At 27.4% G+C, this 14,375-nt stretch overlaps 2 protein-coding genes across 4 annotated transcripts in view; one reads left to right on the top strand and one right to left on the bottom strand.

Moving 5' to 3' along the window:
- Nucleotides 1-13: 13 nt before the first annotated feature.
- LOC117170620 (40S ribosomal protein SA) lies at nt 14-8,006 on the bottom strand. Its single transcript, XM_033357515.1, has 6 exons — nt 7,889-8,006; nt 6,974-7,136; nt 5,783-5,994; nt 5,300-5,587; nt 3,432-3,656; nt 14-182 (listed from the first exon to the last, which is right to left on the bottom strand). Exons 2-6 carry the CDS (start codon nt 7,104-7,106, stop codon nt 96-98), a joined length of 945 nt encoding a protein of 314 aa, XP_033213406.1. The 5' UTR covers nt 7,107-7,136; nt 7,889-8,006; the 3' UTR covers nt 14-95.
- Nucleotides 8,007-8,087: 81 nt separating this feature from the next.
- LOC117170619 (integrator complex subunit 13) overlaps nt 8,088-14,375 on the top strand; it is a 42,458-nt gene continuing 36,170 nt past the window's right edge. For all 3 annotated transcript variants that reach the window (XM_033357514.1, XM_033357513.1, XM_033357512.1), the window contains exons 1-5: nt 8,088-8,808; nt 8,891-8,965; nt 9,090-9,376; nt 11,503-11,593; nt 11,686-11,893. In XM_033357514.1, the coding sequence (XP_033213405.1) occupies nt 8,593-8,808; nt 8,891-8,965; nt 9,090-9,376; nt 11,503-11,593; nt 11,686-11,893 (877 nt within the window). In that variant the 5' untranslated portion in view covers nt 8,088-8,592. The remainder of the gene's footprint in view (nt 8,809-8,890; nt 8,966-9,089; nt 9,377-11,502; nt 11,594-11,685; nt 11,894-14,375) is intronic.

Here is a 14,375-nt window from a genome sequence, read left to right as displayed (position 1 = left end):
AAAAAAATAAAAATGAGGTTTCACGTTTTATTAAAATCCCTGTACAAGGTCACACCTTATTTTAAGAGAAGTTTAAGCCCCATAGAGAATGTGTTTTACCACTTATCAGTGGTACCTCCACCCCAGCTGGTAACTGGAGCTGCAGCCTGTGGAGCTGGCGCCCAGTCTTCTTGTCCAGGAACCTGAAATTAGGAAAAATTACTTAATTAAAAAGGTACTCTTGAAGAATTAAGAAACATGGTGGCCGTTTCAATCAAGGAAAAAAATGTAATCGCACAATAATTTACATGTATCAAATGAAAGCTTTTAATACTTTTCAATTGAACAATTTTTAATTAAATGCCGCTAAAGTGTAAAATTTAAATTTTTATAAGTTAAACAGTTCAGAAATTCGTAGTTAGAAACATTAAAAATAGTACGATTTAATTTTTTAACCGAATATTTGTTAAATTAGAAGTTTATTTTTAAAGTATTTTAAAATCAATAATGTGTTCATTGCTGTATATGAATCAAAGGCATATTTTTAAACACCCTTATAGAATTAATTTTTAAAAATAAAATATTTTTAATTTTTCCAGAAATATTAAGACATTTTTGTATTATCTCAAAGATTTTCAAAGTCCTTAAAAAGCTTCAAACTTTAATTTTGAAATGTTCAAATTTTCAGTTACTTGTAAATTTTTTTTCATAATTTCTTTGAATCTTACTGAAATCCTTTTGAAATCTTTAAAAATGATTTTAAAATTAATTTTTCAAAACAAAAAATCATTTTTACTTTTTCCATAAATCTTAGCAAAACTTTTTATTATCTTGAAATATTTCAAAATCCATAAGAAGCTTCAATATTTTATTTCGGAATCTTGAGAAATGTAGATTTTGCTTTAAACTTTTTCAAATTTGAGATTATTTGTCAAATCTTTGACATATTTTTTTATATGATTCGAATTTTCCCTAAAAATGGTTTGAAATCATGAAAAATTACAAAATTCGTCGTAAAATCTTTCAGATTTTTTTGTTTACCAACTGTGGAAATATTCTGAAAGTGCTTTTAAGTATTCTCTTTAATTTTATGTTTCAAGGTAAAAATAATTTTTATTTTCAAGGTGGCCGTTTTAATCGAAAAAAATGTCTGGTCATTTCCAGGTTTACAAACATTTTTCACGTTCAATGAAATGTAAAAATCTGAACTCTAAAGCCATTTAAAATAATTAAAACTGAGCTGCAGATTAAAGCACTCAAAGTAGAACACTTGAGTTTGAAACTTTTGAAATTGAAGTTAAGTTTTTTCATCATAAAATTTTGTATTAAAATGCTCAATTAACATAAAAACATATAAAATGAATTGAAATGTTCAATTAAACCATTTTAAATGAAATTGTAGATAAACTGCAAAATTTAGCATTTTTAACTTTTATAAATTATGTGGACTTCAAAGATTTAGATTCAATTCTAAAAATATAAATCTACATCATGTTATCCAAAGCTTTAAATTAAATAATCAATCAATGAACTTTAAATTTTTCCAAATTACATTAATTTAAGCAATTTTAAGCCAGAAATATTAACGATTGAAAAATTGAATTTTTTCAAACGAAACACTTCTTAAATTAGAAGTTAAATTATTTTCATTTTAAATAGTTTAAAAATCCTTAGAATGCTTGAAATTTTTATTTCGAAATCTTGAAAAATCTATAAGCTGTTTTACATTTTTTCAAATTTAAAATTGTTTTTAAAGTTTTTTTCCGAACTTATAAATATCTTTTAAAACTAATCGAAGTTTTCTAAAATTATTAGAAAATCCTGCTAGGTTAAAAAATTTCCGTAAAATTTTTCAGATTATATTGTTTTACAATTTAGGAAATCTTTAAATTCTTTTCAAATATTCTCTTAAAATAATTGTTAAAAATGAAAAATCATTTTTAATTTTCCAAGGAATCTTAAGAAAATATTTTTATTTTCTTGAAGCCATTCATAATTCTTGGAAAGCTTTTTTTTGTTTGAAATCTGTAAAAATATACAATTTGCTTTAAATTAAACTATGGCTATTTGAACCGAAAACTGAAAAACTTCTACATATCTCTTAAAATTACTCCAATCTTGTCTACAAATTGACAGGTGTTCAATTATTATTTATAATTCAAAATTCAACAATTACACTTACAAATTAATTTTTTTTTAATACAAATTAAAATGTTACAATTCAAAATTTAAAAACTCTTTCAAATGTTAACGATTCAATGCTTTTTATGTCAAAAAATTACGTTTCAAATTGTTTACTTTCAAATATTTGGTTTCAATTCACTTATCTTAAATGAACAGTCAAAAATTGCTACATATTAAATAATTATTCTTTGCCTTAATTAAAATTTAAAAACTGAATGGGTTCAAAACTGAATATTTTAGACAGAAATAATATTTTAAATTTAATGAAAACCTTTATTTGCAAATAATATAATATTAAGTATCTTATAAGTTTAAAACTTTAAGACTGCATTTTAAAATTCTTTAAATTAAAAATACACGTTTCAAAATAAAAATCTAAAATTGGACATTTTTAAAGTAAAAGATTTTCGAATTACGTATCGTGAACTGAATGATATCATAATTAAAAAAGATAATTCTACTAATTATTTTTTAAAAAACTGTTGAAAGCGAACTTGGGACAGATTTTCTTCTAAAGATTTGTAAAATTCCTGGTAAAAAAATAAATTCACTGTCAATTCCCGGTCCCAAAAAAGTTCCCGGTTTTCCGATCCAACAGCCACCCTGATTTTTTTATGAGCATTAGGAAATTTTCGTTATAACCTTGAAAGCTTTAAAAAATTTGTATAACTTTCTAATATTTTGTTCCTTTTTAAATGGAATAGTTGAAACTGTATCGTCCAAAGTTGCCTCTTAAATTTGGACGATTTCAAAAATTCCATTTGGTATTCTCTATCTGAATATCTGATTTATAATTGGTAATTTTAAATAAACTGTAAGATGTTGCTAAATATTAAAAATGGAATATTTTTAGACTGCAACAATATTTGAATAGGATTTGAAATCGAATATAAGCGTTTAATTATGAATTTATTAATATGAAGTTACTTTGAAGACCTAGGTTCGAATGCTAGCAGAGTTAAGGAGAATTATTTTAAACCTATGAATGAAAATCAATATTTAAATAGAAATAGAACCAGTATACAAAAAAGAACTTACATAACCTATAATTGTTTTTTAATTCACAACTGTTAAAAGTTCTTTAGAACTGCATTTTAAAATTCTTTAAATTGAAAATGTACGCCTAAAAATGAAGAACTAAAATGAAAAATTCTTTAAATGATTTCATAATTGAAAAAGTTAACAATTGAATTTAACATTTTGTACATCAGCGACTACCCTGATAAAAAATATTTAATATCGGATCATTTTTATTAAATTTTAATTACCTGGGAGGCCCAGTCGCCACTCGGAGCGAAGGCAGTTGGAGCACCGGCTGCTGGAACAACGGCTGGTGCAACTGGGGCACCATCGTCAGCCCAGTTCTCGGTGACATTCACATTTGTGTCTGCGTCATTGCCCCAACCATCAGTAGTCGTTGAGGGCTCCGCAGCTGCGAATTCCTTTGGTGGTGGAGCTGGAAGTTCCTTGGCCGCTTGTTCTTCCTTCTCAGCCTGAAAAATATCATTTTTCATCAGTCCAATGATTTAAAAAAAATACAAGTTTCTCGATAGTAGGTTTAAGTTTCAGAAAAGATTAAGCCATATGTACCAACAGTTATTTGTTCTGGACATAGATCACTCATCATCGAATAAAAAACGCACATAAATATATATTTAGAGTGGCCAACAAAATCGAAGAAAATTCCAATTTTCCTGCTTGATGACTCGGACCCACTTCAGAGATTAAAAATAATGTCAAGAGTGGCATGCATTTTGAAAAATAATAGCAAAATAGTGGCATGAAATTGTAAAAAAATTGAGTCGAATTGAATAAAAAAAAGTATCTTTCTAAACAAAAAAGTATCCTCATAAATCAAAGAAAGTATTTTTTAAATTATCATTCCTAAATTACTCAAAAAATAGTTTTTAAATAAAAAAAAGTAGTTGAAGTAATATTTTTTAATCTGAAGCACATTTATTTTTTTTAATTTAAAAAAAAAAAAAAGAATTTTGTTAGTGCGATCCATTTTTTATATCACTTTACATTTTTTTTAAATGAGCAAAAAAGTAGCCTTAAAAATACAAATTTACATCGAAATTTAATTTTTAAATCGAAAAGGTCAATTATCAACCAAAAATGGAAAGATTAATTTTCTACAAAAAAAAGACGAATTTTCCACAAATTACATGAATTTTCAATCAAAAACAGTTGAATTTTTATAAAAAAAAAAAATTTCAGTCCAAAATAGAATACTTGAATTTTTTGATAAAATTTAATTCTCAAACAACAAATCGGATTTTCAGACAAATAGTTGCATTTTCTATTGGAAAAGTTAAGTTTTTATCTGAAAAAAATATTTTCAACAAAGTAGTTATACATTTTCAAAAAGAGATGAAGGGTACTTTAAAATTGTGACGAATTCTGACTTGGAACAATTTTAAACCAGAAAGACGAATTTTTATCTAAAATTATGGTATATTCAACTGGAATAATAATTACAATTTCAGTTTAAAAAAATAAAATAATTTTCAACCAAAAAAGAAATAAACTATTAAAAATATTTAACTGCAATACTTAAATTTTTGACCCAAAAGACGAATTTTGAAACAAGAAGATGAACTTGCAGAGAAAAAGATAATTTTCTACAAAACAAAAATCGATTTTTAATAAATATCAATTTTCATCCAAACTGATGAATTTTTTACTAAAATGATTGAATTTTATACGAAAAAGGCGAATTTTTCACAAAGTACATACATTTTCAAACAACTAATTGAATTTCTAAATAAATAAAAATTTAATAATAAATTAGAATGTAATTAGAATAAACTGAGATAATCTAAAAAATCTGCGAATGTAGATAAAGTAGGAAAATCTTTCATAAATCGACTGAAAGTATTAAAATAATGAAAACTTGAACTTCACTGCGATCAGAAGTAAATTTCCTGTTTTCCGGTCAAGTCGCCACCCTGATTTTTGTACTAGAGATGCCACACACATTATTTTAGCCAATTATCCAAGTTCGCAAATATTTTCAAATAGAAAATAAAGAAATAGTGGCGTGAGTCCAAACCTTGCCGTTGGCCAGTTTTTTTTTTTTGTTTTTTTTTTCGCGGTCATTGAAACATATTAAAATGCAGAAGATGAAATTTACCTCTTCCGGGTCTCTGTAGAAGAAGAGATCAACGACAACATCCCACTTGGTCTCACGGGGAATGGATCCGCGAAGTCGGAGAACTTCACGAGCCAAAAGCCACCACAAAAGACCAATGCTGTGTGTACTCTTGTTGTTGCATGGAATTGCAATGTCAACGAATCGCAGAGGCGAGTCTGTGTTGCAGAAAGCGATAACGGGAATGTTAACGTAACTTGCTTCAGTGATTGGCTGATGATCTGTTGCTGGGTCGGTAACAATCAAGAGACGTGGTTCCCTGAAGGCAGCCTGTACAAATTGAAAAAATTACAATTGGGGAAGAGAATTTCATTTGCACTGTAAAGTATAATGAGAGTTATCAGAAAAGATTAAGCCAATGATAGCCAACATATTTGCATTCTGGACAAAAGAGTTATCTTCATGTGTGAGGAAATTAAATGATGTGAATTTCATTATTTATTTATTTGTTTATTTATTATATACCTGGATCTGATTGGTAAAGGCACCAGGAGTGAAACGGCCAGCAATTGGTGTTGCGCCGGTGTGGTTGGCGAATTTAAGGACTGCTCTTTGTCCATAGGGCCGGCCACTGATGACGAAAACTTCGCTGGCATGTTCGATGGCAACGATTGCTCGTGCAGCGAGCAAGAGCTTCTCCCATGTTCTTCTTAGGTTGATTATGTTTACGCCAGTGCCTGAAATTTATTATCACTTTTTAGAAAAATTAGAATTATTTTATACATAATCAATAATTGGAATTTGTCTTTGTCGTAGACTAAGAAATATAAACTTTGTTATTTTTTGGGAACGCTACAAAACCCTAATTTCGAAATTCGCTGACTTTCAGTTATTAAAAACCTGTATTTTCACCAGAAAAAGCTTTAACCAAATGGTTGACTTTTCAACCAAAAAGAAGTGCTTTCCGCCAACATAAATTATTTTTTAAAAATACGAAGTTTCAACAAAAAAAAATTAATTTCTAACGATGTTTTTTTTTTTTAACAAAATGGTTCAAATTTTAGCCAAAGAGATGAATTATCAACCAAGGAGAGTAGTTTTCTACAGAAAAAAATTAAATAATAGAATTTTTAACCACAAAAGATAAATTCTGAACTAAAAATGTAACAGTAGACTTTTCAACCAAAAAAATAAGACTGAGTACAAAAAAAATATTAACTGATTTGCAAGCCAAAAAATTGTATTCTCCACACAAACGTTATTTTTAAACATAAAAAAAGGACTTTTTTTAAAAAAAAAAAGGTGAACTTTTAAGCCAAAAATTATGAATTCTTAACCAAAAATATGTTTATTAAAAAAAATGGCTTGTTTAAACCAAAACGAATATTCTTCAACATACATTAACTTTGAGCCATTTAGTTGAATAAAAGATTGAAATTTTTAATTAAAGAAACAGTTGAGGAAACACAAAACAACGAATTAAAAAAAGTTGAATCCTCAACCAAGACTGATTATTTATAGTGAATAAAGAATCGTCAAGAAAGTAATAAAATTACCTTTAACTTAAATTTATAGAAAACTCCCTGACTCATTCACGTTTTTCCTCATATTTCTTGACCAGTTTTTCAAATAAATTCAAGATTTCGTTCTTAACTTCTCTACCCGAACCTTCTTCAATTCCTTAGATTTATAAAATCCTAAGAGCATTATATTTACCATCGACACGACGCTTGTAAACGTACTGTTCCATTTGGAAGTTGACATTTTCGCTACCAATGTGAGTACTTGCTGCCAACATCTTGGTAACGTCATCCTCTTTGAGGGCTAACGCTTCTATATCTCCTGACATTTTAACGTTGTGGTTGAATTACGTGTCAACCTGAAAAAACAATTACACATTCCTTCTTTAAAATATCTTATTGATACGAGAAACAAAATTTTTTGTAGGAAAATATACTTTCAGAAAAGATTAAGCCATATGTACCAACATTTATTTGTTTTGGACATAGATCTATCATCATAGATTGAAAAACACACCTATTAACTTAAATTTTATACTACATGAATTAAATATTACGTACAACTTTGTGTATTGTCTAAATTTTTAGTAACGATTTCTTTAAATAAAATTATGTAGTATTGCACACTTCATATAATAGAAGCGAAGAAAAAAAATAGTTTAGATTTTAAGGCAATTATCTTTACAAAATATTATCACAGTATCAAGTAACATTACAAAAAATTCCAAAAAACTGTAGAACTGAAATGCCAAGAGCGTTTCGAGTAACATGCGACATAACCTCACTTCCGATTTCAATTAATCTTTATAAGCTTCAGAAAGTAGGTAAAGAATGTTTACTTAATAAATTTTGAACCCAATTTCTGATATCCCTACAATATGTATCATTCTCTATAAATTTTTATTCTTTTGCAATAATAACGTAAGTTTTTTGCGCCACGTGCCCCGGCACAGTGTTTTTATTAACAAAATCCTTCTATACACAGCTCTTTGAATTAATCTGTCAACGATTTTAAATTAGATTTCTTAAAGCTATTTTTTAATCATAAAATATTATTAATTTCGCTCAATTTATACAATAAATATGAATGAAAATAAAATGAGAAACTTACGTCGTGATGCCACAAGGAGTATTCCGTAAGGAAAAGACAGGAAGTTAGACATGTTAGGTTAGGTCCACTTCACACTTCAAAATTGTGCCTTACAAAACAAAAATTTTTTATTGTAAGAGTATAAATACTTTCAAAGCTATTTAAAAGCAAACCAAAAATTTGCAGTGACCTATGATCATTAATAGTTGCTTAATTACGTTCAATCTTCTTTTTATAAAAATATTACGAAATAGAAAATAATAAGTAATACGTTAGTCAAAATCTAAACAACACGAACAGAAGGTTCATAAAGACACAATTTTTTAAAACTTATTTATCAGTGCTTTTTCAATTAAAATGCAACGTGTAATCGGACCTACTAAATAATATTAGTCTAAGATGTTTAAAAAAAAACTCAGTGCAAGTGGAAATTTTATATTAATGTAGCTTGTGGTTGACAAATGTTGAGGTTATGGTACAATTATCCACAAGCCGAATTTGTTTTAAATAAACGCAATAAACCAATTTCCTTTAGGACTGTAAAGTGCAGAAACATTTTAGAGATAATTTAGTTAAAACCCGAGACTAAGTGCGATCAGAAAATACATTTATCTCCACAGTGTCGTACATAACCTAAAAGAGAAACGTCACTTTCGTTTTTCTTCGGACAAGTTTTTCATTAAATTCGGCTTTAAAAATACTACTAAAAATCATGTTATAACAAAATGAATCCCGCAAATCATAAAACGGTTTTTGTGTTAGATCACACGCCTTATTTTGGTATTTCTACCGAAAGTCCATTAGATTTTGACTGTCTCAAAAGTCGGGGGCAAAATCTCATTCCTTTGGCCCCTATTTGCAAATCATTATGGACAACGAGTGTGGAATCCTCGATGGAATATTGCCGAATTGTGTGGGATTTATTCCCTACTGGAAAATTGGTAAAAATATTTATCAGTGATTGATAAAAGTTTTTGTTTACATTCGAGCGTTTCGTATTTATACGTCATTTTCTTTTTCCAGGTCAGATTTGTTGTAAGCGATCATGCTGCACATATATTAAATACCTGGAGTCCTCTACAACAAAATCTCTCACATGTAGGATATTTTAAAAATCTTATTATCTGGTTTAAAATATGTATAACAAAAAAGAATTAAGTTTTAAACTAGGTTCAATTAGAAATTCGGAGTTTAATTTATATTTTTATATTGAATATTTTAGATTATGAACGGCATGGCAATCATAGGAGTTCCGCCAAGATCTCATCAGCCTGGAGCAGATTTTTCTGTGATACATGGTCTAAGAGTTGCAATTGAAGCCCTCACCGAATGTTCTGAAATTCAGCAGGAAAAAAGGTCGAACTCGAGTGAGAATGCCAGCAAACTATTAAATAGAGGAAGGGTAATTTGCATCACAAGCGCGAGAGACAACATCAACATGAAAAGCTTGGAGAATATTTTCCTCAACGAGTTAGCACAGCAAAATAAAATTGCCTTAACGTCAGATCGGTAAGAAATTTTTTAACCATTTCTTCAACTTATTTCAGAATAAAACTGACAAAATAGAACAATTTCAAATTAAATCATTGAAGAGATCTCCCAATTTATTGAAAACTCGAACATTTCATCATTTTTAAATTGAAAAAACTCCTCATCGTGTAATTTTCGATACAAGTAAAAAGATTGTCCAACTTAGGTTTAGGTGGTTCGAAATTTAATAATTTTAAATGTGAATCAAGCATTTTACTTTCAATAATTTTGAATTTAAGGTGATAAAAACTGGAAATGTTTAAAATTGATCAATTTTCAATGAAGTCAATTCTAAATACATTTATGTAGAATAAGGTTCTAAATTTAAATATTCCTAATCAGATTATTCAGAATTATGAACTTGGTAATTGAGGGTTTTTTTTAATTTATAATTTCATGTTGATTAAATTATAATTTACATCGCTCGAAATGGACCATTTAAAAATTAAAACATTCAGAATTTACATATGTAGGTTAAAACATTAAATTTTTTAACTTTCGAATTAGATTTGTGCAGTCCTTTATTTGAATTTTTTATATAACTTCACATTAAGCCGGTTTGATGTCAAATTAGATTTTTTTCTATTTCGAAAAATCCAATCTTCCAGGCGTGTCTAAATTTGTCTTGAAATTTTGTATAAACAACTCTACGCCTCTATTTAGAATCAAATTTTTTGAAATTGAACATTTAAAGTTGGCACCATTTGAAAATTAACAATTTTATTTAATAAGTTCCGAATTAAGTAATTTGAACATTTTTTAATCTTTATAATTATATAATTTTAAACATGTATTGCAGAAAAATGTATAATCTAGCGAAAATTCGATCTATTGAATGAATAGTCTATAATCAGAGTCGCCACTGATCAGAAAAACAGGAAAATAGCCTCTAGTATTTCGTCGAAAATTTAATTATTCTGTTGAAAATTGAAATATTTTGTTAAAAAATAATCTTTTTGGTTGAAAGTCAATTTATTTCTTTTGAAAAGTTTACTATTATATTCTTGGTTCAAAATTCATCTCTTTTAGTTTAAAATTCTAATATTTTATAAAAAATTTAATTATTTTGTGGTTGAAAGTTAATTCTTTTTATTTAAAAAGTCTACTGTTCTAATTTGATTTCAGAATTTATTTTTTTTTATTCATACTATTTCGTCGAAAACTTAACTTTTTTTGTTGAACATTTGTCTTTTATCTTTAAATATTTATTCTCTTTAATTGGAAAAAATTGAAAACAAAATTTGGTTAGAAATTTTACGTTTTGGTTAAAAAATTAAATGTTTAACTATTTTGTTAAAAAATCATGTTTTTTCGTTTAAAGTTCATTATTTTATTTGAAAAGTCTAATATTTAATTTTGGGTTAAAAGTTCACCTTTTTTCTTTAGAAATTCAACTATTTGGTGGAAAATTATACTGTTTTGTTGAACATTCATCTTTTTTGATAGAAAATTCTTATTTTTAGATTGAAAATTTATCTTTTGATAGAAAAGTCATATTTTGTTATTGAAAATTTATCTTTTTGATCGAAAGTTCGTTCTTTTTATTGAAGAAGTCCCCTATTGTATTTTAAGTTCAGAATTTATATCTTTTGGTGAAAAATTCTACTTTTTGGTTAAAAATATAATTATTTTTTTGAAAATTCATATCTTATTTTCTCAAAAGTAATCTTTTTTTATTTGAAAATTCAACTGTTTCGTTTAGCATTCATCTTTTTGGATAAAAAATTCATCCTTTTGGATTAAAAATTCATTTTTTAATAGAAGTTATCTTTCTTGATTCAAAATTAAACATTTGTATTTTTGGCTTGAAAGTGCAGCTGCTTTTGATGGAAGTTTAATCTTTTTTGTTGGAAAATTTTATCGTTTGGTTGAAGATTCATTTTCGTAGGCTAGAGATTCAATTATTTGGTTAAACATTCCCCCGTTTTTTTTTAATTCGTCTTGCTCGGTTGAATTTTTTTTTAACGTTTGAGTGCACACCCTCACAATGAACTGCTAAACATTAAACAATATCGAATTGAAGCCTTTACCTTCTTTATTATGTCAAAAAGCAAGTCGATTTTGGAAAATCATAAATACCAAATTCTTCTTTTTGCCTTTTTAAGCCTGATACCAATAAACCATTGCCATTTGGTTATTCTCAACATATTCCCCAACAATGTGGAATCCCAGGTCACTAGTCAAAATCCACGCGAGGTTCGTTCCTCTTTTTCAATTATTTTTATATTTGTTTGATATTTATGCCTAAATTATACAATTTAAAATAGTATACTTGCCTTACGATTTAGGTTTCAACGCTCTTGACGATGGAAGTTCATTCCATGAAAGCTCCAACCCTCCACTCAAAATTATCTCACTTAATTTTATCCCATTACGATTTGGCGAGTACAACAGTGACTGGAATTCCGATGAAAGAAGAACAGAATGCGAGTTCTTCCGCAAATTACGACGTTGAAATCTTTCACGCTTCTGCAGCTCATTTGGCAATCTTGAAAGGTAATCTTTAATTCATTAAATAATTTTTTCATTGAACGTATCCATTTCAAATTATACAGGCCGGCGGATAAAATCTTCAGCATTGGTTTGCCAATAAAATATGTTTTTGTACGTGGAAAAAAGGAGATTTTTTTTTATTGTTATAGTAATTTCAATTATCGTTTTTACTTTTTATACGAGTATTTAAAAATTTTAAGGGTAAAATTCGTTGTTTTTTTTTTTTTTTTTTTTTGCAATGTTAGATTAAAATCCGTGCCATTTTTGCAGCTTTTGAGATATTAAGGTTTTTCCTGTTTTAGTTCATTCAAGATTTTCTAAAAAGTCTCACCTTTTTCATGAAATGTTTAGGAATAATAGGTACTAATATAGTCTATTTATCATTCTGCTTATCATCAGTTTTTCATGCGTTTTTTTAGGGGGGGAAATGCGTTTCGATTTTTTGCTCAAACCTTTCTCTTTTTGAAATTTTTGTAATTTATAAAAATAATAGGTACGGCACTAATATAATCTACTTACCATACATTTTTCGTTTTGTATTACTTTTGCCCTTCGGTACATATAAACTATTTTTTGTTTTGATTTAAATCGTTCCCTTTTTGTAATTTTCAAGATTTTTTTTTGTTTTCTTGTTCTAGTTTTAAAAAATTTTTCGCTTTTTCGAAACCGATGTGAAAAACAAAGAAACAATAAAAAATGATTAAATTGTTTCGATTATTTGAAAATTTAAAACATGAAGTGTTCTCAAAACAGCTACCTTTTTTTCTTTAAATTTTTAGGAATACTATTTACTAAGATAGTGTACTTACCATACATTTTCCATTTAGTATTTTTTGGTCCTTCGGGAGAATTAAATTCTTTTTTCTCAAAAACTTGCCTTTCTTGTACCAGTTTCTCAAATTTTTTCGCTATTTCAAAGCCGATGAGAAAAATGAAGAAATAATAAAAAATGGTAAAACTGATTCGATTAAAAAAAAATTAAAATAAGAAGTTTTCTCAAAACAGTTATCATTTTTCTTAAAAATCTGTAGAAATAATATGTATTGCGATAGTCTATTTACCATACATTTTTCATTTGTTATTTTTTTTTTGTATTGGAAAAAATTACTTTTTATTTTCTTTCAAAATCTTGCCGTTTTTGCAATTTTTTAATTTTTGGGGGGTTTTCTTGTGCCAGTTTGTCTAATTTTTTTTCTCTTTTGAAACCGATTCTAAAAATGAAGAAATTATAGAAATTAGTAAAGCTATTTCGATTTCTTGAAAAATTAAAACGCGAAATTTCCGGAATGAGCTAATGAGCTATGTTTTTTTCTGATTTTAAGTAAAAAATAACAATAAGGTACAATAAATGCAAAAACAGTAAGAAAAAATATAATTTTTTCTCTCGAAATACAAGCACACCCCATATATACAATAAATGGTAATTATTTTACGAATATTACATGTTTTAATGTTTTTTTAATCGAAAGCTTTACCATTATTGATCATTTTTTCGTTTTCTCATTGTTTTTGAAAGACCAAACAAAATTTGACAAATGGATCTAAAAAAATATATTAGTACATATGATTCCTAAAATTTCCATGGAAAAATAGTTGGGATTTCGGAGACAATTTTATTTCCTTTTTTTTCAAACAATTGGAACAATTTACCATTTTTTGGTTATTGTTGATTTATTGTTGTGGATTTTATAAAATTGTGGAAAACTGGAGCAACTGTTATAAGAAAAGCCTCAGTATCTCAAAAGTTTCATGGTTTCGAAACGAAAATCGACAAAATACTAATTTTATCCGTACAAGTTTTAAGTATTCGTAAAAATTATAGAAATGTCGCTATGTTAATTGAAAAAATACGCGTATCACTATCTTGTACGTACAAAAATATATATTACTGGCAAAACAATCCTGATATTTATACCTATACAAAATAAATACCTTTAAAAAGTAAGTTTTTAACATAAAAAAAACGAATTTTTATCAAAATTGTGAAATTTACAACCTAAAAATATTGTATACCGAAAGATCTTAAATTCCAACAAAAAAGTTGAGTTCTTAAGCTAAAAAGTCAATTTTTTTAGAAGAACGTTGACTTTGTAACCCAAAACGAAGAAATTCCGACAAAAAAGTTCATTTTCAGCCAAAAATGTGACTTTTAAACAGAATTGCGAAATTTTCAACAAAAAATTAAGTTTAAGAGTACAAAAACAATATTTAAAAAATGTTCAAGTCAATAAGATTAATTGTTTAGAAGAGACATCGCCAGCCCGAAGAGATGAATTATAAACAAAAAAGTTCATTTTTCACGAAAATAGATGAAATTTTAATTCAAAAGGGATGCATTCTCAAAGAAAAAGAAGAAAGACGATATTTCAATCAAAAACTGTTGGGAGAATGAGGGTCTGGTTGTTTGATGCGTTGGTGTGGGCGGTGTTGTGTTATGGTGTGGAGATCTGGGGATGGAAGGAACATAGGAAAGTAGAGAGTATGC

The sequence above is a fragment of the Belonocnema kinseyi genome, chromosome 4 (assembly GCF_010883055.1).
Source record: "Belonocnema kinseyi isolate 2016_QV_RU_SX_M_011 chromosome 4, B_treatae_v1, whole genome shotgun sequence".
NCBI classification, from domain to species: domain Eukaryota; kingdom Metazoa; phylum Arthropoda; class Insecta; order Hymenoptera; family Cynipidae; genus Belonocnema; species Belonocnema kinseyi.
The sequence above is the reverse complement of the archived record's forward strand: the minus strand, read 5'-3'. Positions and strand labels throughout refer to the sequence as shown.